Genomic DNA, 27322 nt, shown 5'->3' with positions numbered 1-27322 from the left:
TAAAAATACCAAAAAATTTAGAATAAAAAATAACAAGTAAATAAATATTTACATGCCTTAAAGGAACAAAGAAGAGAATAAGATTCAAAGAAACAATGCAAGAGAGTTATAAAACAGCTACACATAGATATGTTAAAATACAATTAAAAATACTTGGGAAAATAGAGCTATTGAAAATTAAAACAAACAAAACTCAATAAATGGCCTAAACAATAGGCATAAAAAGGATTGAGAAAGAATTCATGAATTGGAGGACAGAACTGAAGTAATATATTACAGGGAATATACCAACATGGAAAAAATAAAGGCAACATTAAAACACACAGAAGATAAATCAAATGAAGAGCAACAACATACACCAAAGTATGTTCATTTATTTATTTCTTTTTTATTTTTTTAAATTAAGGAGCAATTTATTTTTAAGTAGATTAATTCAAATAGCCAGGTTGTTGTTAAGACAGCATTAAAATTGCTAAAATATTCATTTTTTCTTCTCTTTTTAAAATTTTAACCATTGTTCAAGTACAGTTTTCTGTCTTTTACTCCCATTCCAGCCCACCCACCCAATTCCCCCCTCCCATTCCCAACCTCCCCCCTAGGTTTTGTCCATGTGTTCTTTGTATTTGTTCCTGTAAACCCTTCCCATTCTCCCCTGAAATTTCCTCTTCTCGCCCCTCTGGTCACTGTCACCATGTCTTCTATTTCAATGTCTTTGACTATATATTGCTTGTTTCTTTGTTTTGCTGTTTAGGGTCCTGTTAAAGGTGAGATCATATGGTATTTGTCTTTCACTGCCTGGCTTATTTTGCTTAGCATAATGCTTTCCAGCTCCATCCATGCTGTTGCAAAGGGTAGGAGCTCCTTCTTTCTTTCTGCTGCATAGAATTCCATTGTGTAAATGTACAATGGTTTTTTGATCCATTCATTTACTGATGGGCACCTAGGTTGCTTCCAACACTTGGCAATTGTAAATTGTGCTACTATGAACATTGGGGTGCATAGGTTCTTTTGCATTGATGTTTCAGGGTTCTTAGGATATAGTCCCAGCAGGGGAATTGCTGGGTCAAAAGGAAGACCCATTTTTAGTTTTCTGAGGAAGTTCCATACTGTTTTCCATAGTGGTTGTTCCATTCTGCAGTCCCACCAAGAGTGCACTAGGGTCCCTTATCTCCGCAACCTCTCCAACACTCGTTTGTTGCTTTGTTTATGATGGCCATTCTGACTGGTGTGAAGTGGTATCTCATTGTGGTTTTAATTTGCATCTGTCTGATAGCTAGCAATATTGAACATCTTTTCATGTGTCTTTGGATCCTCTTTATGTCCTCCTTGGAGAAGCGTCTGTTCAAGTCCTTTGCCCATTTCTTAATTGGATTGCTTGTCTTCTTAGAGTGGAGTGGTGTAAGTTCTTTATATATTTTGGAGATTAAACCTTTGTCTCAGGTATCATTGGTAAATATGTTTTCCCATACAGTCAGTTCTCTTTTTATTTTAATATTGTTTTCTTTAGCCGTGCAGAAGCTTTTTATTTTGATGAGATCCCATTTGTTTATTCTTTCTTTTATGTCCATTGCTCTAGGGAACATGTCAGTAAAAATGTTGCTGCGTGAAATACCTGAGATTTTCCTGCCTAAGTTCTTTCTCCTCTAGGACTTTAATGGTGTCATGGCTTATATTTAAATCTTTTATCCACCTTGAATTTATTTTTGTGTATGGTGTAAATTGGTGCTCAAGTTTCATTTTTTTTGCACATAGCTGTCCAATTCTCCCAACTCCATTTGTTGAAGAGGCTATTTTTACTCCATTTTATGTTGCTGCCCTCTTTGTCAAATATTAATTGACCATAGAAACTTGGGTTTATTTCTGGGCTTTCTGTTTGGTTCCATTGGTCCACGTAGCTGTTTTAATGGCAGTACCAGGCTGTTTTGATTACAGTGGCCTTGTAAATTAGTTTAGTATCAGGTATTATAGTCCTTCCTACTTTGCTCTTCTTTCTCAAAATTGTAGCAGCTATTTGGGGTCGTTTATGGTTCCATATAAATTTTTGAAGTGTTTCTTCTATGTCTGTGAAATATGCCATTGGTACTTTAATAGGTATTGCATTGAATCTATAACTTACTTTGGGTAGTATGGACACTTTGATGATGTTATTTCTTCTGATCTAGGAACATGGTATATGTTTCCATTTGTTAGTGTCTTCCTTGATTTCTTTCCTCAGTATTATGTAGTTTTCTGAATACAGCTCTTTTACCTCTTTGGTTAGGTTTATTCCTAGGCATTTTATTTTTCTTTTTGTTATATCGAATGGGATTTTTTTCCCTGATTTCTGCTTCTGCTCTTTCATTGTTGGTGTACAGAAATGCCTTTGAATTCTTGATATGACTTTGTATTCCACCGTTTTGCCAAATTTATTTATTAGGTCAAACAGTTTTTTGGCTGAGTCTATAGGATTTTCTGTATACACTGTCATGTCATCTGCAAACAGGGACAGTTTTGTTTCCTCCTTTCTGATTTGAATGCTTTTTATTTCTTTTTCTGGTCTGATCGCTGTGGCTAAAACTTCCAATACTATATTGAATAGAAGTGGTGAAAGTGGACAACCTTGTCTTGTTCCTGATCTTAGTGAAAAGATATTAGTTTTTGCCCTTTGAGTATGATGTTGGCTGTAGGTCTCTCATATATGGCCTTTATTATGTTGAGGGATGCTCCCTCTATTCTCACTTTGGTGAGTGTTTTTATCATAAATGGGTACTGTACCTTATCAAAATCTTTTTTTGCATCTATTGATATGATCATGTGGTTTTTGTCTTTGCTTTTGTTTATGTGGTGTATTACATTTACTGATTTGCAAATATCGTACAATTCTTGCATCCCTGGAATGAATCCCACTTGGTCATGGTGTAAGATCTTTTTAATGTATTGTTGGATGCAGTTTGCCAATATTTTGTTGAGGGTTTTAGCATGTATGTTCATCAGTGATATTGGCCTGAAGTTTTCTTTCTTTGTTGTGTTTTTATCTGGTTTCTGGATTAAGATGATTTTGGCCTCAAAAAAAAAGTTTGGGAGTCTTCCATATTTGGGTTTTTTTTTTAATAGTCTGTGAAGGGTGGGGGTTAGCTCTTCCTTAAATGCTCTGTAGAATTCTCCTGTGAAACCATCTGGTCCAGGGCTTTTGTGTGTCAGGAGTTCTTTGGTTACTGCTTCAGTTTCATTTGCTGTTATTGGTTTGTTCAGGCTTTCTGCTTCTTCTTAATTCAGTTTTTGGAAGATTATATTTTTCTAAAAATTTGTCCATTTCACCTAGGTTTTCAAATTTTTTTAGCATACAGTTCTTCATAGTAATTTCTTACACTCCTTTGTATTTCTGTAGTATCTGTTGTAATCTCTCCTCTTTCATTTCTGGTTGTGTTTATGTGGGTCTTCTCTCTTTTTTCTCTTAATGAGTCTGCTTAAAGGCTTGTCGATTTTGTTTATCTTTTCAAAGAACCAGCTCCTGGATTCATTGATCCTTAGAATTGTGCTTTTAGTCTCTATGTCATTTAATTCTGCTCTGATCTTGATTATTTCCATCCTTCTACTTGTTCTGGGCTGTTTTTGTTCTTGTTCCTCGAGTTCTTGTAGATGTAGGGTTAGGTTGGTTGTTTAAAATGTTTCCATCTTTTTTAGGTATGCCTGTATTGCTATGAACTTCCCACTCAGGACTGCCTTAGCTATGTCCCATAAGTTTTGGGTTGTTGTGAGTTCATTTTCATTTGTTTCCAGAAACCTTTTAATTTATTCCCTAATTTCATTCTTGACTCATTCATTGTTTAATAGCATGCTCTTTAGTCTCCATGATTTTGAGTGTTCTGGGTTTTTTTTCCTTGATGTTAGTTTCTAGTTTCAGTCCCTTGTGATCCGAGAAAATGCTTGGTATGATTTCAATTTTCTTGAATTTGTTGAGGCTTGTTTTGTGTCCTATCATGTGGTCTATCTTTGAAAATGTTCGATGTACATTTGAAAAGAATGTGTATTTCGCTTCTTTGGGATGGAGGCTCTCTCTCTATATATATATATCAGTTAAGTCCATTTCATCTAAGGCATTCTTCAATGCCTCAATATTTTTGCTGATATTTTGTTTGGAAGATCTGTCCATTTTCAGAGTGGGGTGTTAAAATCTCCCACTATAGTTCTGTTTCTGTCAATATCTTTCTTGCAGTCCTCTAAGATTTTCTTTATGTATTTGAGTGCTCCTATGTTGGGTGCATATATATTTACAATGTTTATGTCCTCTTGGTGTATTTTTCCCTTGAGTATTATAAAGTGGCCTTCTGGGTTCCTCTTCATGGCCATTTTTTGGATCTATTTTGGTCTATTTTGTCTGATACGAGTATTGCTACCCTGGCTTTTTTTTTTCCTGTTCGTATCCTTGGAAAATTTGTTTTACGCCCTTCACTTTTAGTCTGTATATGTCTTTTATCCCAAGGTGGGTCTCTTGTAGGCAGCATATGTGTGCATCATGCTTTCTTATCCATTCACCTATTCTGTCTTTTGACTGGAGCATTTAATTCATTTACGTTTAAGGTTATTATTGATAGGTACTTATTCATTGCCATTTTTTCATACCTGTGGTCCCCCCCCCCCTTCCTTTCCTTAAAGCACTCCCTTTAGCATCTCCTGCAGAGCTGGTTTGGTGGACATGTATTCTTTTAGACTTCTTTTGTGTGAGAAGCTTCTTGTTTGGCCTTCTGTCTTCATTGAGAACCTTCCTGGGTAAAGCAGCCTTGGTTGCAGGTCTCTGGTTCTCATTACTTGGAATATTTCTTGCCAGTCTCTCCTGGCTTTGAGCATTTCCATTGAGAGGTCAGCTGTTAGCCTTATTGGGGCTCCCTTGTATGTTACTTCCTGTTTCTCCCTTGCTGCCTTTAAGATTCTCTCTTTTTCTTGAAATTTTGCCATTTAAATTATGATGTGTTTTGAGGTGGACCTCTTTTGGGTTCCTCTTGATTGGGACTCTCTGTGCTTCCTGGATTTGTGTGACTTTTTCTCTCATCAAATTAGGGAAGTTTTCCATCATTAGTTTTTAAAATAGGTTTTCTGTCCCTTGCTCTTCTTCTTCTCCTTCTGGTATTCCTATTATACGGATATTATTACATTTCATATTGTCTTGCATTTCTCTTAACCCCTCTTCGTTCTTTCTGAGACTCTTTTCCTTTTCTTGCTCTTTCTGGGTGTTCTTTTCTACTTTGTCCTCCAATTCGCTGATCTGATCTTCTACTTCATCGATCCTGCTTCTCATTCTTTCTACTGTGTTCTTCAGTTCAGAAATTGTATTCTTCATTTCCTCTTGGCCCTTGTTGATAGTTTCCATTTCCTTTTTCATGTTGATATAGTTTACAGTGACTTGGTTGTAGCTTCCCTGTAGTTTCCGATAGCTCATTGTGAGCTCATTGAGCTTCCTGATAATCATTTTTTTGAACTTAGTATCTGATAGATGAGTTGCCTCTATTTCATTTAGCATTCTTTCTGAATCTTCCTCTTTTCCCTTCATTTGGGGATTGTTTCTTTGTCTTCTTATTGTTTGTGAGACTCTTCTTGTTAGCCTCTGTTTCTTAAATTGATCTGTTCTAGTTCCCTGGGTTTATGGTGTGAACTTGTGTCATAAAATACCTGTGAGATTCAGTGGTGCAGTCTCCTTTGGGTATTCTGGTGTTCAGAGATGCCCCCTACTCTTTTTTTTTGATCAGTTGGAGGAGTAAGGCAAAATGTTTCAAGACACCTGGAGAGTATTCTATGATATTTACAATAGCAGCCAGTAGAGAAGAGATAGGACATCCTTTGGCTGTGTATGGTGTTAATGGTTATCTTCCACCCCACTAGCCCATTTCAGAAAGGATGGAAAGAAGATAAGAGTCTAATTGGGGAGGAAAGATTTGTGAGTTGGATCTAGAAAGTAGTGAGGCTGTGGGAGGTCAGATTCTGAGGTAGGGTTAGAGTAAAGAATATTAAATAGGTGTAGTGTGTAAGAGAATAGAGTTAACCACTACAATAATAGAGTTTGGGAAACCACCAAGTGGGCTGAGATCTGGGAGGGGTGTTTTGTAGTATTTACAATGGTATGAAATAGGTCTTATTTACAGTAATACTAGAGCAATAATCATATGGCAGAATCTATGAGATCTAGGTAAGAAGAATAGGGAGTATAGAACCTTGAGTAGTGTACTAATGGAAGACAAATGAAGGACAGTAAATTAGCAATACATTATGAATGAGATAACACAGGAAAGCTATCAAATGATACAGTATATTCAGCCAAACAAAGAATACTATATAGAAAGAAGAGGAATACTGAAATACTATTAAAATAAAAAATGTAAGAATAATGAAAAAAAGATAATACAAATTTGCAGTAACTTGCAGGTTCAAAAAAAAAGGAAAAAAGCAGAAGATGGAATGAAGGAGAGAAATTTGGAAAGGAAGTAATAACACTAGGATGAAAGGAAGAGAAGCATAAGGAATTGAGAGATTTACAAATAATAAGAATTAAAAAATAAAAAGTTACTTAAAAAAAGATAAAATCAAATAATCAAACAACAACAACAACAACAACAACAACAACAGCAACAAGAAACCTCTTGTTGGTTCCTAACTGATCAAACCAATTTTTCTGGTCTTGCTGACTTCAGCAGGCTGAGTGGCGACTGGAATGCCTTTCATCCTTCCCAGTCAGAACTCAGTCAGTCTCTCAAGTACTGTCCCCATAGCTAGCCTAGTGCTCTTCCCAAAGCCGGTCTGGTGCCTCTCCGCAGTACCCTGGGTGTGGGTCTGGGTGCTCCCAAGCACGTTCTCTGGAGCTTATCACCTCAGGCTCCCAGGCTCCTGGATCCCGTAGAGCACTCGCATCTTTCCCGGGTGTAAACATGTAAGCGGTGTACGCTCTGGGGATCTGGATGGGGCGCACACTTCCCCCGAGTTCACCGCTGAGGGCTCCAGGATCCTATGAACGCCCATTCCTTTTCTATGTTCAGGGCTGCGGGGTCTGGGTCTTCCACAAAACCACACTATCTCCGGCTTGGGGGTTCAGGCGCAAGGCCAGGCCGCCCTTGGTTGCACAGGCTGGGGCACACACTCTTCCCAGAGCTATGCGTGGGTGCTTGCTGCCCCTGTGTGATTTTCTCTCAGTCCTCGCTCCCCTCTCTGTGCCTTCAAGCAACAAGGCCTCCTCTGATACTGCACAATCCTTGTCTGGCTGGGGAGGAAGTGGTTGACCCCGCTCTCTCTCTCTCAAGTGCCCTGAGGCAGACCCAGGAGCACCGGGCCTGGGGGCTGCAACCTCCCTGGTCCCCATGCTGATCCCTGGGCCTTATTATCCTGAAGCAGTCTCCTTACCATTTGGTTTTTCATTGTCTTCTATAATTTTTGATGTCCTATTTTCATAAATGTTGTGATATTGTTGGCCCCTTGATCTGTTCCTCCGTGGATCAGTTAGTTTCTCTCCCATGCATAGGGAGAAGTGGCATCTGCTCCCTCCTACCACACTGCCATCTTCCTCTCCAAATTTCTAAAATATTCTTAAGCTATCATCCTTCAGAGATCAGAATATTAATCATAGCTCCTACAGGAATCTGAAGAAGCTGAAGATAAAACTCCCACATAAATTTAAGAGCCTCTAGAAAGCTCCCATTGAGCCTGGTGCAGGCATCAGAGTTGTGAAAATCTCTAGGTGATTCTGATGTGCAGCTCAGGCGAGAACTACGTCCTTGTTAGAGCTACAGTTCTAACAGGGTGGTCCAAAGATAACTTTAAGAATGAGAAAAATATAGAAGGTGAAAAGGTAATTTTTACAAAAGTAATGACTTAAAAATAAAAAGAAATTTCAGTCCTTTCACTGAAAATATCATGTGTTGATCAGGCTACAGCACCTCATTGTATGCACCAAAAAAGAAAAACAAGAGAGAGAGAGAGGGAGAAAGAGTCTCAAAATCTAGAAGAAGGGGAAAACAGGTTACCTACAAAAGAACTACAATAAAAAAAGAAATAACCCCCCACAGAAAAATAAAAAAATAAATAGAAATAAAAAAGAACTACAATCAAACAGGAAACTTCTTATCCACAAACAAAGGAAGTCAACAAACCATTTATTAATATCTGCAAAGTGCTGAGGGAAAATAAATATTCACCTATAATTTTACACCAAAATTATCATTTGAGAATGGGGACAAAATAAAGACATTTTTGCATATAAGCATTAGGGAACTTTAGTACCACTACCCACAGGAAGAACTGTTAAAGATTATAGCTAACAAGAAGAAAAATAAACTCACAAGGAAATGACCTGAAAGAACAAGAAAGGGAAAAAAGTGAACAGCTGGTTTCTATACTCAATAAAATGGGCCTTGTAAGTCTTCAAGACAATGTGTTTATTTCTTTCAATTTTCTCTTTTCTGGGATTTATGGTCTGAATTTTTAATACTTTATTTTTCTCTCAAAATAATTGCTAGCTTATGCTTTCCCCTTCTCTCAATACTTGCTTCCTGTTTTATAGCTGGGGTAATTGACATCCATACTCCACTCTCATACCTCAACCTCTTTTCCAGGGAAGAAAAACCTCTATATATCAGTTTAGATAAATTCCTATGACTTTAGACCACTTCTGGAATCTTCTAGGGGGAAAAACCCCAGCTTTTATGCTGTATGACAATCAACCTGGCAGATTTTTTGTAAAAAAGCTCCCCAGATTATCCTCTTTATCAAAAATTTCGCTCCAATCAACCCAAACCCCTCCCATACCATTCCTCTGTAATACAGTTAAAGTAGAGTAGAAGCAAATAAACAGAAATAATAGTAAGCCTCATTCATTTAGGGATTGATTCCTAAAAACAACTTTTAGGTAGCTCGTATGTTGAGTCAGTCTCTTACCTCTTGCAGAATATACTACCATCGCCAAAACTCAGAAATCTGTGACATGGCATAATCTTTTGCCATCTGGTAAAGAACCCCTTGTGTTTATCAGAGTGCATTAATTGATCCAGGAAAGTTCACTCTGCTCCAAAAAGGTGGTGACAAAAGGGGTTGGGAATTTCTTTCCACTAAACAAAAAGTAATTTCTGCAACATTTCAGTTAACTGACTTTTCATTGAACCTCATTCTTAACCCCATTCCCATAATTTTTGCCCTAACATGTTTGATTTTTCTTATAAATTCACTCTTTACTACTTAGAAAAGTACCATTTATGCCCTAGACTAGGAGTGGTTCTTCATGTTTTTATGGTCATATCCTGCCCTTTTAGGAATATCAAAAAAGTGATGGATCCTCTCTAAAGAAATTTACACACATATGTAGTTAAACCAAAGACTACAATTTAAAAGGGTCCCCTGATCTCAGAAAGCTCATCCATGAACCCCCAACTGCAGAACCTTCTCCCTAGAGGGAGACCATAAAAAGACTTAAGAGGACTGTAAGGGTTCTGCTTCCCAGTTTTCAAGACTGTCCCTTAGCTTCTCCTAGGACTGTTGTTGGCCCCACAAACATTCTCTGAATCATTGCACACACATGCCTCTGGTGTGGAAGCCAGGCCCCAGTAAGATGTGGACCAAGTGTCATTAAGGGAGCCCCTGACTCAGATAAACACCCTAACCACAAACCATGAAAGCAGATATCCTAACAGCCTTGTGAAAAAGTCTCTGCCTGCCTTCTCCTTAGATTTACTCTTAACAATGTCTACATAGTAACTGCCATCTGGAAGAGGTGACTATTCAGCAGGCAGGCAGCTTTATACTGTCATAAACCTCACTGGATCAGGTCTTTTTATTTATGAACAGACCCTCATCATTTAGAAGCTATGCTCAGATGCAATTCCAGCACTAATTGCATAGGACACTTGCTGCCTTGCTACAACTCTCCTGATACACACTGCTTGTGGTAGAAAGAGGCTGTTTACAGAATAAAATCTCTGGACCTCAGTTCTCTTCTCCCAACTGACATGCACCTTCAAATGATTAAAAGCCCAATGAAAATCTGTTATTCGGTACCCAATAACTTATTAGAACCTAGAATGTGCCCTGACTGGGCTATAAACAGTATTTAGGGGCCAGTGTGTTCTGCCTAAAAGTGTCCTATTGTTATTTCTGTCTGGAAGTTTCCCTTCTGGGGAATTAAGAAGATGGAGTGGGCTGGGTGGAAAAGGGAGGAAGAAGAACCACAGCTGGGAAAGAAAGAGGTAAATCAGTTTACCTGGGCAGCGAGGGCAGCACAGATGAGGAACATGCACAGGAGAGAGGCAATGGAGACTTGGACATCTGACTCGGCTGCAAAGCACATTTCCATTCTGAAAGAGAGGAGGCAACAAGAAAAAATCAAATGCCTTTCAAAGGTCAATGACATCATGCCAGTTTGGGAAAGAGTCATGCAGGGACTCACCCAGACAATAAATAATGCATTCCTGAGAAGCTGAATGAAATCAGCATTTTTCTTTCCTTTTCTCATCATTAGCATATCTGCTGGGTTGGTTGATAGTTTATTGACATATTTTTCTAAGACAGGGATCACTATTACTTCAGTTTTCAAAGCCTTCCACTAATTTTGGGAGGCTTCTTCTGGTTTAGCTCTGTGGTGTTTCTACCATTCCCCAGCTCTAACTGCACATATTTTCCAAGAGCCCAGTCTGATTTCATAATTACCTGCTCAATGCCATGGAAGGGAAGGGATAATAAGCCATGAGTCCCTTGAGCTGCTACCCACCCCTAGGCAAGGGGACATCCCTAGCACATGAATATTAGATTCCAAATAACCCTGCCTTGGTCCATTATGTTGAGTGCCTTCTTTCTTCATTTCTCTTTTCAGTCTACATTTTTCCGAGAACAAGCTAGAGTTTGGAATTGAACTGATTAGCTGGTATATCTGGGTGGGGCAACTGAGTTCCTGCCTAATTTACAATTACAAGATCCCTAGTTCTGATAGCTTTCAACCATTCCTAGAAAAGTGGAAGACTTTGGAAATCAGTTTTGCATTAACATTTTCCATTCATAATTCAGTTGAAGTGAGGGTTACTTTTATCTGTCAGGCTGTTGTGAGGGGTGGGGGTGATGAAGAGTACAGAGAAAGAAAAGATGCCTAGCACTTGAGCTGTTGGCACTGGGATCATTAACATTTTTCACTGTCCTACAGACAGCAAAGCCTCAGCCCACAGAGGTTAGCTGTCCATTTCCAATGTGTTGGTTAAGAATCTGTTATAATTATGCCATACCAGGCAATTAGGCAGTCTCCAGATGCTCTATCCAATAGTTCCTCTAGTCATTTAAAGAGGCAGGGTCCACTTATACCTTCTTCTTTTCTCATGTAGTTTCTAGAAATAATTTTTCGAGTGTTGCATTTGGAAATACCACAGAGCCTCCCTTATGTGTCACACTCCTCAGAAGCAGGTGGTATCATTTTGAAGTTGGATCAAAGCACATCAGAAACCACTCCTCCTGGATGAAGTCTTAACTAATTCCTCCTTAGTGCTTTCTTCTGTTCTAAAATTAATCAGTTAATTAAAATAATAATGACCATAATGAGAGTGATGATGATGATAATAGTTAACATTTCTTCAGTGTTGACTGTGACCAAGCACTGTTTTCAGTAATTAAAATGAATTAGTCCATTTAATCCTTCCTATAACCCTATGAAATATGTAATATCATTATGTCATTTTAAAGAAGCTGGAGGAATCTCAGAGATGTTAAGTAAATTGTCCAATTTAATATGACTCATAGGTGGCAAAGCCAGGGTTGGAAACTTAGTCTGTCTTGACTCTAGAGGCCTTCAGCCTCTTAACACCACCTGATATTGTCTGAAAGCTAGGTTTCCACACGCTCAAAATTCTGAAAGCCCAATTTTCTGTTCAAGTGGCAAAAGTGTCTGCTCCTGTTCCACCTGGGCACTAATGAAGAGTTGAGTTCTCCCATGAAGTGTCAAATGAGAGGCTGGTTTTGCAAATTCTTTCATATATGTTCAGCATTCTTTCTTCTTAAAGCCCAGTACAAGGCCTCCCTTCCCAATTGGCCTAGTGCACTGGTTCTCAGCTGGAGTCCACTCTGTTCCCCCATTTTGCTCCCCAAGTAGCTTTGGTCATGTCTGGAGATATTTTTGGTTGTCACAACTAGGGTCAGTGCTACTATTGCCTGGTAGATAGAAGTCAGGGATGGTGCTAGACATCTGTAATGCACAAAGCAGACCCAACAACAAGGAATTATCTGTCCCCAAATGTCAGTACTGCCAGGGTTAAGAAACACTGGTCCAGAATATGGTGGTAGAGGTCTGTTCAGAGAAATGGACTATAGCTGTGGTTCTAGGTTAAGGCCATGGAAAGAAAATGGGACTACCTGTATTGTCTATTGCAAACATAGCATTTAAGCTATTCAAATGCTTCTCCAAAGTACTTGACAGGAGCCAAGGCCAAGCCAAAGAACTCTAATCTTCACCACATACAGGCCAAGATTTCACTACTTCAGTCCTAATAATAATTATTGGCTGAGACAACATAAAATACAGTCTCTCAATGAATCAGTGAATAATGTGCACTATTTTTCTCTCTAAAGGCCAGCCCTAAAAATTGTTTCCAAAAAAACAATTGTGTCTTACAATTTGGACATTATATTGAGCTTTTTCCTCAACTCCCACTATCAAACTACTTGCCTTCTTCTATCATGTCCCATATCATTTGGCTAAGAGACCATAAATACATGTCTATAGCAAATATTCAGAGATCCCATGAAAATTAAACAAAAGGCAACAGAGGAAATAGATGGAAGATGTGTATTTTTTCCTTGTGATCTGTTTCTTATCTTCTTTTAGGATTTTAACGCCCATGGTCTCTGGCCATCTGGGCACTGAAGCACATTTTCATGCTGGGGAGCAAACTAGGAAATCGCATCCCATGAGGGATTGTACCTCTGAGCAGATGCAGTTCACACAGTAAACCAAACCATATGGTTCCAGATAAGGATGCCATCTCTCACCCACTCTGTATTTCTTGTCTTGAAACATGCAATGTGTCTCTGAATCTGTGAGGAAGGTAATGGAGAATATACCTGTTAGAAAACATGACCATGTCACAAAATCCAAAAGCAATCACAAGTTCCATCTACTTTAGTGTACATCAAGGGGAGAGGCATAGGAAATATTTACAGAACACCTACTATGACCCAGTGTTTTATATGCTTTGTTTATTTGATACTACAATGACCCAGTAAGGTAGGCACTACTATTAGTCTCATTTTATAGATGAGGGAAATCAATAGTCATATAACCAGCAAGTAACTGACATGAGACTCAAACCTACATTTACCTGACAGTTAAGCCAACATCTTGACCACTGCTATATTATAATGATAAAAGAAAGTACCACGTCATGTGTTCTTTTGGAAAAGGTTGTGCTCCCTTGCTTTGTAAAAGCAAGCTAATGTCTGAAATGCTGATTTATCAGAACATTCTCAGAGTTGCCTGATATTAGGTGATATTGGGATGATGGACTAAATACATTGTGTTAGGTCCCTATAAATGACTTTTTCCATAAATGTTCACATCATTCAATAATTAAACAAGTATTTGAGCACTATTATTTGTCAGGCTCTATACTAAGCACTAGAGATAAAATGATGAGCAAAAAGACACACAGTCCTTGCTCTCATTCAACTTAATAGACTTGCTCTTGCATAAACAACTCCCCATGTAACTAAAAAGTAATATCTTCTTCCCCCTTACTGAAAGAGAAATTTTGCTAGTCACAGCCTATCTTAGACTATCTTAGACCATAAGTATGTTACCTGGGCACATACTATATTACTTCTCTTATTTTACATCTTATTTCTGTCAGGGTAAAAAGTCCTCAAAAGTAGGCAACATTTTTTTTTCTTTACTCTCTATCAATCATATGGCATAGCACACTGTGGCCAATAAATGTAAGCAATCAAAAAATAACAGGTAAATAAATTTGCAAACCATGTGGTTTGTCTTCCATCCTCTTCTACTTCTTGATTCCCATGATACAAAGCCAAAATAACCTAAAGACTCCTCTTGTAGCAAACACATTAATTTCCCTCACTCACCAGTACACATTTCCCTAATGATCAAAATTGAAACTATAAAAAAAAGATGGGTGAGCAAAAAACTGGGAGAAGACATCACCAACAACTGAAGTATTTGAATCTGAAACATTTTTAATTATTAGAATCAACCAGTAAAAGGATCAACAAATCCAACAGAAAAATGGTCTGATGTTAATGGGAATGCAGACTGGTACAGTCACTGTCAAAAACAATATGGAATCTCCTCCAAAAACTAAAAATGGAACTGCCTTTTGACCCAGCAATTCCACTGCTGGGATTATACTCTAAGAATCCTGAAACACCAGTTCAAAAGAACCTGTGCACCCCAATGTTCTCTGCCGCACAATTTACCATAGTCACATGCTGGAAACAGCCTAAGTGCCCATCAGTAAATGAATGGATCAAAAAACTGTGATACATTTACAAAATGGAATACTACACAGCAGAAAGAAAGAAGGAACTACTACCCTTTGCGACAGCATGGATAGAAATGGAGAACCTTATGCTAAGTGAAATAAGCCAGTCAGAGAAAGACAAATATCATGTGATTTCACTCACATGTGGAGTAGGGGAAAGGGGAATGGGCTGAGGTGGAAAAGGGCATAAGGGGGATAAATAGTAATGGAAAGAAATACAATAAAAAACTATGAAAATAAAACATGCAAATTAAAAAATTCTACCAAACATTTCAAAGAAATGGGGAGGATGGTATACTTCCAACTGAATCTTTGATACTATCATTCCATTGATACTAGCACCAGATAAAGATATAAGGAAAAAAAGTACATACCAATATCCCTCATGAACATAGATACAAAAATTCTCAACAAAAGTTTAGCAAATTAAATCTAACAATGTATTACAAAAGATAACACTTTATGGGCAAGTGGAATTTATTCTGGAAATTAAAGGCTAATTCAACACTCACAACTCAATCAATGCAATTCACATATCAATAAACTGAAGAAGAACTGTGCAATCATTCCAAAAGATGCAGAAAATACTTGATTATATTGTACATAAGTTCATTACAGAAATTTTTAATAAATAGGAAAGGGCCTTTGTCAACCTGACAAAGGACATCTATAAGAATCCTATGGCTAACATCATACTTGATGGCAAAAGACAATGCTTTCTTATTAAGATTGGGAATTATCTAAGAATGTCTGTTTCTTCACTCCTGGAGATACTAGCCAGTGAAATCTTGTAAGAAAAAGAAGTAAAAGGCACACATGTTGGAAAATACAAAATAAAACTATTTCTATTTAATAATGAAAGAAAAATTTGCTAATTTTGGTGCAGGGTATGGACACAAGACCAGGAAGCACAGAGAATCCCAAATAAGTTGGCCCCAAAGAGGGCCACATCAAGACATATCATAATTAAAATGACAAATATTAAAGATAAAGAGAGAATCTTAAAAGCAGGAAGAGAAAAGCAGAGAGTTACCTGCAAAGGAGTTCCCATAAGACTATCAGCTGATTCTTCACAAGAAATCTTATAGGCAAGAAGGGACTGGCAAGAAGTATTCAAATTCATGAAAGGCAAGGACCTAAAACCTAGATTACTCTATCCAGCAAAGCTATCATTTAGAATCAAAGGGCAAAGTCCTTTCAAGGCAAGGTGGAGGTAAAGGAGTTCATCGTCACTAGTCCATTATTGTGGGACATGTCAAAGGGAATTATTTAAGAAAAAGAAGATCAAAACTACAAACTTTAAAAGGGTGACAAATTCACAACGACCAACAACTGAACCTAAAAAAACAAAGCAAACAACCACAACATGAACAGAATCACAGAAATGAAGATCACTTAGAGGGTTATCAGCTGGGAGGGGGAAAAGGGAGAATGGGAGAAAGGTGCAGGGATTAAGAAGTACAAATTGTTTTAACAGTGCCTTGCACTTGGAAGTCATTCTAATAAATAATAAAAGGCTCAAAAAGCAAAAAAAAAAAAAAGAAGTACAAATTGGTAGGTACAAAATAGACAGGGGGATGTCAAAAGTAGTATAGGAAGTGGAGAAGCCAGAAAACTTATATGCATGATCCATGGATATGAACTAAGAGAGGGGGATGCTGGAGGGAATGGGGATACCAGGCAGAGGGGAGTAAAGGGGGGAAAATTGGGACAGCTGTAATAGCATAATCAATAAAATGTATTTTTAAAAGGCATTCCTCATTTTTGTTACAGTGTTTCTGATTTCTCGCAATTTCTTTTGATTCTTTCTTAGACTTTCCTTCTATGTGTTTACATTACCCATGCATTCTTGTATATAATCCAAATTTTCCATTAGAGTCATTAGCATATTAATCATAGTTATTTTAAATTTCTGGTATGATAATACCAAATAATTTGCCATGTCTGTGTCAAGTACTGATTCTTCATTTTTTTCCTACTGTAGTTGGATTTTTTGTTGAAATTTGGACATAATGTATTGGGTAAAAGGAACTAAAGTAAATAGTGTGTTTTCATGTTACTCTAGCTAGGAGATAGGCTAATTTTACTGTTTTTTTATAGTTGTAGTGCCAGAAACTAAAAGTTGCTCTAATGTTTCTGTTTATTCCCCACCCCTGTTTGTTCTTCAGATTTCCTAGATACTCCTTAAATCATGTCTGAGGCTTGCAACTCTTTTAACTGTAATCTCCTATTATATATGGGTCCTATTGATGTGCTGGTAAATTGTGGGTGGGGGAGAGGAGAAACATTCTACTGCAATTAGCTCTCAGTCTTTTAGTAAGCCTGTGTCCCTGAGCTGTGTGACCTTCAAAAGTGCTTTGCTCCTTTTTGCTCAGTCCCTTCATTCCCACTTACTTCCCTCACTCACCCACTAGCTTATCCCCATTTTCCTTGTTAGTTCAATTTTTCATTAGACTCCACATATGAGTGAGATCATATGATATTTGTCTTTCTTTGATTGGCTTATTTCACTTAGCATAATGTTCTCCAGGTCCATCCATACTGTTGCAAAAGGGAGAAAGGACTCATGGACATGGACAATAATGTGGTGATTGCTGGGGGGAGGAGAGTGGAAGGATATTAAATAGTAATGGAGAAAAATACAGTAAAGATTAAATCAAAAATAAAATATATTACTAAAATAAGTAAATGTATTTGTACAGAAAATAAGCTTTGTTTTAGTAACATAACACTGTAGAATTGAGTTATTATGATTGTTTAATAAAGTAAGGTTCCCTAGGCACATTTAGTGTTTTTAATTGTATGCACTTTAGTTACATAAATAAAATAATAAATAGTCAAAAAAAAGTGCCTTGCTCCCCCTACCCACCAGTATAGGTTATACAGGAAGGCTAGTGGAGTTGGGTATTTCCCTCTGCTGCCTGAAGCGGGGAGAAATTTTTCTCCTGTCTTTACCCTAACAACCTAGTGGGGTTTCTGAAGGTAAAACTCACAAAAGAAGTTTTTATTTCTCAAGCAAGTAAAAACATGTTCCTTTTCCATCAGTTAGTGAATTACCCTTTAAGTGTTCCTACCAGAATACAGCAGCAATGATTGTATTTGTCTGTCTTTCTAGTTTTCAGAATAAAAAATACAGGCCAATTTGTCCTATGACCTTGATTTTCTGATTGATTTAAAAGGAGTTGTTGATACTCAGCTCCTTCAGCCTTTTTCTTGTTACAATAGGAGTGACAAGTTCTAAGCTCTTTACATGTCAGGCCAAAAACTGGATGCTCTTTCCAGTCTTTTTTTCTATGCATTGTGTGTAAAAAACTTTTGTTAAAAAATTAATAGCATATAGTATATACATTTTATAAACTACATTCTAATATTAATATATCATGAATATTTTTGTGTCGTTAAAGATTTCTCCCATACCTCATGCCTAGTGATACGACTTCATACCAATACAGTTGAACCATAATTTATTAACCAATCCTCTTTTGGGACATATTAGGTTGTTTCCTTTTCTTTAAAAAAAAATCCATGTTAAATATCTTTGAAATAAACCTCTATGCAACACTGGTTACTTTCTTAATATAATTTTTTAGAAGTAGATTTATTGGGTCAAATGTTTTGAATGCTTTCAAATTCTTGACTATATTGTCAAATTGCATCCCCAAAAAGCTACACTAATTTACCTTCCCATTAGCAGTAGGTAATTCCCAACATGGGATACTTTAATTATGCAGATTTAAAAATGGATTCTATGGAAAGTAACCCCACAGAAAGAGCTGATCATAAATTCCTACCTGGGCAGGTCATGGTGGGTAGGTATCCCCCAGGCCTACAATTTGTTTAATGAAATGTTTTAAGCTAGCCCTCTCCATTGTTCTTGAGCATCTAGGTTAACACACTTTTGAAATAAGCCTTAACCACCCTCAAAAAAGGGTCGTCAAGGAACATATATACAGGACCCATGGACAAAGCCAAAGGGAGTAGGACTGAGGGTGGGAGGTGGGGGTGGGTGGGGCATGGGAGGGTGGTGCTGGCAAAATGGAGACAACTGTGCTTGAATAACAATAAAAATAAATTAAAAAATAAAAAAGAAAGCACATAATCTTGTTAACTATCCTGTAATCCAATTCCTGCCTTGCTTTTTCCCACCTGTTTGTAATCTTCCTTACATTCCCTCCTTAATCTAAAATGTATAAACAAAGCTGCAAAACAGTTATTTTCAGGAGCATTTGAGATTTTGCTCTCCAGCTTATGTCATCAGTTTGGCTCAAATAAATTCATAAAAATCCTCTACACATTTGGATGTTCCTATGTTGACAAAACTTTGCCAATATGGTGGGGGAACTGGTATTTCTTTATCAGAAAGGCAGAATACATATTCATTTTTATTTCTCCTTTTATGGTATTACTATTATTGTTAACATTGTTATATTAATCTACATTTCTGGTCTAAGAGCATGTGCTCAAAACCATTTATTAACTGAAAGAACTGAGAAAATTGAATTTACTTTTTAGGCAGACTTTGTTTGATTTTCAACCAAGTTTTAGCAATACAATCTTGGTATAAAAGCAAATTAGCCCTGACTGGTATAGCTCAGTGGGTTGGGTGTTTTCATGCAAACTGAAAGGTTACAGTTTGATTTCTGTTCAGGGCACATGCCTAGGTTGGGGGCCAGGTCCCCAGTTGGGGACAGGCAAGAAGCAACCATTGGATGTTTGTCTTGCACTTTGATGTTTATCTCCCTCTCTTTTTCACTCCATTCCCCTTACTCTAAAAATAAATAAACAAAATATTTAAAGAAAAGCAAATTAGATTTATTATCCACAATATTCTAGAATAAAGTAGTAAATATTTTAATAATCTTAACATCTTTAACTGATGAGAGATGATCTTGTATTTCTGAAAATGAACATCTAAATGAGGCACTTTTTGCTGCCTTCCATGTGTTTGTGAGAGGAGAGTGACTTCTGCAATAAATTTATAATCTACCCTCAAACACCTAAGTGATTTGCATTCACATATACAATTCATCTAGACATCTTGGAAATAATCTAAGTATACATTTAGAAGAAAATCCATGAATGGGGCTATTTAAGTGACATTATTATGCTAGCATAGTTATACCTGTATGGTTCTGCTTGAATGGAGGTAAGCTAGAAGTTACTTTACTGTTTTAAATCCACAGTGCAAACTAATGTGGAACATTGTGTATTAAGCATTTTATTCTGGATTATTTTGCTTGTTTGGATTAGCTCACTCAGAGTTGACATCAAATCTATCTACTTCAAATATGAAACTGGATGATCTTTCATTATCAGCTATGTGATCTTCATGGTTGGGAAATTTACCTCTCTCTTCCTTGATTAAAAATAGAATAATTAAAGATAAAACCTCTCAAACACTAAGCAAGCACTAAAATAAAACAGGCTATCAAAATGTGGGTTTCCAGTGCATTTACACCTTTTTAAAAACCCACATCTGACAGAAACAGACTCATAGATACAGAGAATAGACTGATGGTTACCAGAGGGAGGGGAGTAGAACTGGGTGAGACAAGTGAAGAGATTGAGAAGTACAGATTGGTAGTTACAAAATAGTCATGAGGATGTAAAGTACTGCATAGGGGACATAGTAATATTGTGATAACTATGTATGGTGCCAGGTGGGAATTTGAGATATCAGGGGGAACACTTTGTAAAGTATGTGATTGTCTAACCACTATGCTGCACACCTGAAACTACTACAAAATAATATTCAATGTAAACTTTAATAAAAATATAAATAAATGAAAAATACAAATTTTTGTTAAAGGTTATAACTTGCAGGAAAGTCTGTTTCCAAAGGAACAGTATATACTGATGGCACAAAGAAGGTTTTAAAGATAGAAATTAGTTTCTATCTCTTCTCTAAAATATCCTTAAGGCAGGTTATTTCACATGCAATGTGAAATGGATTCTTTCAATTTATCTGAATTCACTATTAGTCATGAAATTCACAGATAATCCAAATAACTTGTTTCAGCCAATAGATTCCATTTCCTTTAAATTCAGCTTTTAAGAGTATTTTTAGAGAAAGTGTGAAAACTGAGTGATCTGAATTTTTCTGCTCTAAATTTGGCTCAAAGGCTACAAGGTAGATGATAAGTGTAAAGTGTAGCCAGGGAACTAGGCTCTGAACAACATAGAACTAAATGAGAATGGTGATAACAAAAATAACTAATATTTACTGAACACTCCCTATAATTCAGGCTCTGTTCTAAAGGTTTTACATAAATGAATTCCCTAAATTCTTTCATTACAACCTTATAAGGTAGGTTTCATCATTAGTCCCATTTACAGATGAAGAATCTGAAGCACAGGAAGCTTTGGTAACTTGCCAAAGTTGACATGACTAGTCAAAGTACAGATCTAGGATTCAAACCTAAGCAGTCCTATTTCAGAACCAAAGAGTATCACCACTGCAGAATTCTGCCTTTCCTGCTACATAGTTGTAAGGTGCAGGCCATCCACATTTAGAACTTGTAAAATGAAGGGCTCCACACATTTTTGCCTAACTTTTCTCATTACCTTTCCATTCTACCTTTGAAACACAGCTTTGATCACATTTTTAAGACTCAGACATCATCTGTAGTGAAGTCAATTCATACTCAAATAGACTGTATATAATGGTACAGATGGCGGACTTTATTTTGCATTTCTTGTATCTAAGGCAGATATAAAGTATAAAATAATAACCATGCTGTCAGAGGGGTTAAAATCTAGTTGGGAAAATAGATTGCCCCAGATAAAAGCACTTTTTCATTCTCTTTAAACCTAACAGCACTTTCTTCATAACATTCGTGTGGCACTTATCCCTTTTACAGGATGATTATCTTGCAAACTGTTTATTGAGGATGAAAATATCTTATTTAAACACTGACTTCTGATAGAACCCTAACCTAATTACAAAAAAATAATAGGCTTTCATCAAGTGTATTGATCTTACTATTTTAGTGATATGGGATTTGGCCAATTATGCCCCAGACAGAAATCCACAAACTCCAGAAAGGAGCAAATTCAGGCAGACAAGGAACTGAACAGTACATGATTATTGCTGTTAAACAATGCTTCTTCAACTACTAACACTGATATTTCTAAGTACATAACAAATGTAAACACTATAGTCTTTAATACATGTTTTTCTATATCTGTCCAAGTTTGAGTGGCTAACACAATAGCTGATTTCTCCACGAGTATGCTGAACAATTGTCAATTTTCAGAAACTATGATAAAGTCAATTTCAGCACATGCTTATACATCAAAACTTTTAAAAAGTTTTTGGCAGCATCAAGGGGAGAATTTAATGAATTACACAACATAATCAACCACACCAAAAGTCCCAGTGTATTAGCTTGTACAAGAAGCACAAGTGAGGCAATTTTATTCAAACAATGATGCTTCATTAACTTCTAGGAGATAAAGGCAACAAAAATAAGATCATTATTTGCCATTAACTGAGGCATACCAGCTAGAGAATGCATATCTTACCAGTAACTAATGGTATCTGTGAGTAGAATATGGTCCCAGTGGAATTCCAACTAACATTTCAGATGGACCTTCAACCTGCACTATCATAGCTTTTTCCAAATGATACAACTGACCCTAATTAGAAGTGGCAATACCTGACTTTAGGGGTCACTGTTAGCAGAAACAATGTTGACAAAAAGTAAAAAACAGAGATGTGCCACTATGCCATCAATGTTTTGCCCAATCATTACTGTTGAGCACCCAGGTTTAGGTCAAAAGCTAAATAACTCCATCACCAGTCTAAAAGCAAGAACATATTCCTATGAATTGTTTTTGATAAGAGCTATTGCTGTAGACACATCATTCATCATGTGAACATTACAATATTTACTTATTATAGCACATACAGTCAGTGGAAAAAAAGAAGTTAATTTTTGTTGTTAACTATATGAGTGTACAAATGAAGTAAACAAATTCTTTTTTAACTATTTTTAAGGCCTACTTTAATAGTGAAGAAACACTGAAAAGTACTTCTCTTCTGTCACCAAACTTAAAGGAGACTGGAAAAAGGACAAGATATATAATGGTTTTAAAAAGACTCCTATTTCTCTGGCAATTGGGTTTCTAGATTTGAAGTCAAATTTCCTCAGTCTTTAAGACTTCATTTCTAGGATGAGGAAGCCAGTGAAAAAAGAAAGCCAAGAAGAAGCCAAAATCTCCATACAGCTTATTCTTCTTTATCCAGGAGTTAATTATACTTGTTGGATCATTTGCCCAAAACTAATTCAACTTAATATACATTGAGTAGCCTGTGCACAGCATGGCTAGCCCATTACCTGCCTTGTGGCTGTTTTACATTTCTACTAGCAGGTGGGCAAACTCAATGAGGAAAAAAGGGGTCCATATTTCAAAGATGTTGGACAATCGAGCAAGGTGACAACATTGGCTAAGACGAGAATTGGAGATTTTCTATAAAATTTCAATTCATTGTGCCCTTCTATCTCCCATTAGCATGAATAACTGGGAGTTGATGGTATTTTCATTAGCCTTTACTATGAAATACTATTAGAATATCATCATGGGCAGAGCCTTTTACAGAAAAGCTGCTTGGTCGCTAAAATCTGACCTGTATATATCCCCGGCTAAAATTATGCCTTACACATAATCTGGTATAGGATTTTGGGAAAAACCAAAGCTATTGTTAAAAAAAGCAAATTGTTACTCCTATCAGCACCTCAGCTGTGCAAATCTCTGCTGAAGAAGGTTTATTTTCTGTTTGGTCAATAATTCAAGTTACGGACTTGCAGACAAGATGGTGGTGTAGGTAAGCACAACTTGCCTCCTCACACAACCACATCAAAATTACAATTAAACTACAGAACAACTATTATCAGAACCACAAGACACAGAGATGAATGGAAGTCCTACAACTATGGAATTAAAGAAGTAACCACATTGAGAATGGTAGAAGGGGTGGAGACGGGGAACAGACTAGTCCTACACCCACATGTTGTGGATAAAAATTCAGGAGGGATATCTCAGGAGCATGGATCCTAGTCTCACACCAGGCCCCCCAGCCCAGGGTTCCGGTGTCAGGAAGATGAATGGTAACTTCTGGCTGTAAAAACCAGTGGGTATTGAAGCTGTGGAAGACAGAAACTGCCAGACTTCTAGGCAGTTCCTCTTAAAGGGCCCACATAAGGACTTACTTGGGTTCACTCCCTCAGTGCTCCAGCACAAAGGCAGCAGCTTGAAAGGCATCAGAGACATATGGGAGGAACTTAATTGTCCAGCATCAAGGCTAGAGTTGGGGGAAGCTTTCTCCTAGACAGAAGTGCTGGCAGAAGCCATTGTTCCTTTTATGAGCCCTCCCTTCACGGAGCCAGAGAGCTGAAAGGTGGGCACCATATATGAGTCTCCATCAACTTGGCTTACACTGCATGCCCTCCCCTGGTGATTCTCTGAAGCCTTTCCCCTACTCAACTTTCAGGCCCACTCAGGCTGTTTCCATGGCTTTTCCATGTGAATGGCTTGCCTTGGCCCATGCTTCAGATTTTCCTAAATTCTTTCAGACAAGCAGCATCTGGCTTCAGTGACCTCCATACCTCTTGCTAAGTTTCCAGCACTAGGAGCAGCTGGCCCTGGTTCACAGCTTGGCTTGGACTCTCCTGGACATCTCCAAGTCCAGCACAAATAGTAGCCATCTGCAGATCATTTTGTAGCTAATGCTGTGTGACCTTGGACAGAACACAGGAGTGGCTGACCTTGGATGTACCAGCAGCAATGAAGGCTCAACTATAAAAGGAAGGTGTAAATGGTCCATACAGTGGCTGTACCTTGAGTACCAAGCTTGGGTATTAGGGGAGGCTATGCCACTGAACCTTATAAGACACCTACTATATTAAGCCACTCTATCAACCTTCAGAGATGTGGTAGCTCTAACTAATACATAGAAACAAACACAGGGAAGCTGCCAAAATGAGAAGTCAAAGAAACATTGTCCAAATGAAAGAACAGAACAAAACTCCAGAAAAAGAATGAAACAAAATAGAGAAAATCAGTCTATCAGATGTAGAGTTCAAACTACTGGCTATAAGGATGCTCAAGGAACTTAGTGAGAACCTCAACAGCATAAAAAAATCCAGTCATAAATGAAAGATACACTAATTGAAATAAGAACAATTTACAGGAAATGAGCAGTAAAGTGGATGAAGCCAAGAATCAAATCAGAGTATTAGAACATAAGGAATCAAAAACAACTAATCTGAATAGTATGAAGAAAAAAGAATCCAAAAATATGAGGATCATGTAAGGAGCCTCTAAGAGAGCTTCAAGCATACCAACATTCACATAATAAGGGTGTCAGAAGGAGAAGAAAAAGAGCAAGAAATTGGAAATCTATTTGAAAAAAAATAATGAAATAAAACTTCCTTAACTTGCTGAATAGACATGGAAGTCCAGGAAGCACAGAGAATCTCAAAGAAGATGGACCCAAAGAGTCCCACTCCAACACATATCATAATTAAAATGCCTAAGATTAAAGACAAAGAGGGGGATCTTGAAAGCAGAAAGAAAAAGGCAGTTAGTTATCTACAAGGAAGCCCCCATAAGACTGTCAGCTGATTTCTCTAAAGAAACTTTACAGGTTAGAAGGGTATGGCAAGAAATATTCAAAGTCACAAAAAGCAGGGACCTATAGCCAAGATTGCTCTACCCAGCAAAGAAGAGGCACAAGCCAAATTTAGAGTGTTAATACTGTAATGTACCAAACCAAGTGTTAACAATACCTACACTTTCTACTTTCTTCAGGTGGCCTCTATTTTGTTTCATTTTTTAAAATATTATTTTGCAACTATTATTTCACATATAACTTGCATCTAATATTTTTATAAGCAAACAGATTATAAATTTTAAATGAATAACATACTCTTTGCAATGATCTTGAGATAAAGTCCAGATGTGCTCCAAGTACCTAAAGACAGAGCCTTGACTTCCCTTGTTTGCCTCTGCAGACCCTATTCTGGCATCCTTTAGTTTTCTATACAGAAAGAAGGAAGTCCTTTCAGTTTATAATTACAGAATCTTTAGTTCATAGAGCATAAATGACTCAACCAATACCACACAGCAAGCAACAGAAGTGACCAGACCAGGTCTCCTAATTTAAAAAATAGTCTTCTTTCCATTAGACTCTGAGGACATTCTAATCCTACTGAGAAGTCAGGAAAATATAAGAAGCATGGACATAAAGATACATATTTTTAACCTTCCTCACAAATTTCCCTTGGCTTAGCTTATTTAGGTTTATGAGAAACTTTAGTAGTAGTCTCTGTCTTTTAACTCTCACATGGTATATTGTCTCTCTTAGGAATTCTGGTTACAAAGTTTTTTTTAAACAATATGTTATTTATTTATTTTTAGAGAGGGGGAAGGGACGAAGAAAGAGAGGAAGAGAAACATCAATGTGTGGTTGCCTCTTGCGCACCTCCAACTGGGGACCTGGCCCACAACCCAGGGATGTGCTGTGACTGGGAACTGAACTGGCAGCCCTTTGGTTTGCAGGCCAGTACTCAATCCACCAAGTCACACCTGCCAGGGCACAAAGTTCTTTAAAAATTTATTTGTATCATCTCTTATGTGTTAACTGGCTATATTATGTGCAAAGGACTAGGCTTCTATTCAATAGAATAAACTGGCTTCCTCAGAGAATTGCTAGAAGCAAATTGATGTAGTGAACAAAACACTGGAGACCTGGGTTTTAGTTCTGGTCCTGGTTTGGGCTTGCTGTCTTGTCTGTCCTTGTACAAAGTCATTTGACTTCATTAATTTTCTAGTTTCTCATCTAAAAATTAAGGGTTTTCACTTGGCTTTCATAAGAGTTACTCTAATAGCTACCACTTACTAAAAACTAACTATGTGTCAGGCAGTGTTTCAAAGCACTTGGTATACACAATCTCATTTATTCTTCAAATACCTGTGTTCATGGTAATTGTGTGCTACTATTTACCCTAGTGTATTGATAAGAAAAGTAAAACTGGAGAGGTTAAGTGACATTCCGAAAGTAAGTAAGAAAGTCATGGAGCTAGGGTTTTGCTCTAAGTGGAATCCACAGCTTCTATACCCAACCCCAGTGTGTCCCCAATATAAAAAATAATTAAGAATGCACTTTGAAAAGCATTAAGCATTCTAATTTTAAGGCATTCTTTATTTCTTTTATTTCCACCTACATAAACTTCTAAAACATGAACAGGTCTACTGTTTCCTGGCTTCTTTCTATTATCCAATAATCACCTCAAAAGTTGAAGTGAGAATCTGCATGAAGAAAACAAATCTGTCTGGTTGGCTTTAACAATAGACAGAGAGGCTCTGGGTAGGTTCCATAAGGCAATGCTTCATGTCTGAAAATTTTCAGTGTCTTCTTCCCTCCCTTACACCTTTTGGTGGCTTATCCTTCCTGAGAAATCCAGAGGCCCATTTCCCACCAAATGTAAATGTTGGAAGCTTTTCTCCTGAAGGGATAAATGGGTGAGAATCTAGTCTTTGGGAAGATCCAGCTAACTCACCTTGAAATTAGGAATTAACACTGTGAAGTACACGAGCAATTCTCCCTACAACTTTTGCCAGACTTGACACAGGCTGGTCCACTCAAAACAGATAATTGAGTATTCCTAACAACTTATTCTTCTACCTCACTTTGATCAATAGTTCATTACCTAAGTTAGAGCTGCCTAAAGAGACAAACTCTTCAGCCCATATGTCCTGTATTTTATGCACTAAATGTTGCACTCCTTTGAACTTCAAAAGAGCTCCCTAGCCTCTTCGACTAGAACTCTAACAACAGA

The 27322-nt window shown here is 37.3% G+C and overlaps 1 protein-coding gene across 2 annotated transcripts in view; it reads right to left on the bottom strand.

Moving 5' to 3' along the window:
• CHRDL1 (chordin like 1) overlaps nucleotides 1-27322 on the bottom strand; it is a 148327-nt gene that overhangs the window by 107592 nt on the left and 13413 nt on the right. For both annotated transcript variants that reach the window (XM_045817554.1, XM_045817555.1), the window contains exons 3-4: nucleotides 12908-13020; nucleotides 10211-10304 (exon numbers count right to left, since the gene is read on the bottom strand). In XM_045817554.1, the coding sequence (XP_045673510.1) occupies nucleotides 10211-10304; nucleotides 12908-13020 (207 nt within the window). The remainder of the gene's footprint in view (nucleotides 1-10210; nucleotides 10305-12907; nucleotides 13021-27322) is intronic.

Source organism: Phyllostomus hastatus, unplaced genomic scaffold (assembly GCF_019186645.2).
Source record: "Phyllostomus hastatus isolate PE091 unplaced genomic scaffold, TTU_PhHast_1.1 phas_scaffold_28, whole genome shotgun sequence".
NCBI classification, from domain to species: domain Eukaryota; kingdom Metazoa; phylum Chordata; class Mammalia; order Chiroptera; family Phyllostomidae; genus Phyllostomus; species Phyllostomus hastatus.
This window is presented reverse-complemented; position numbering and strand designations above follow the sequence as displayed.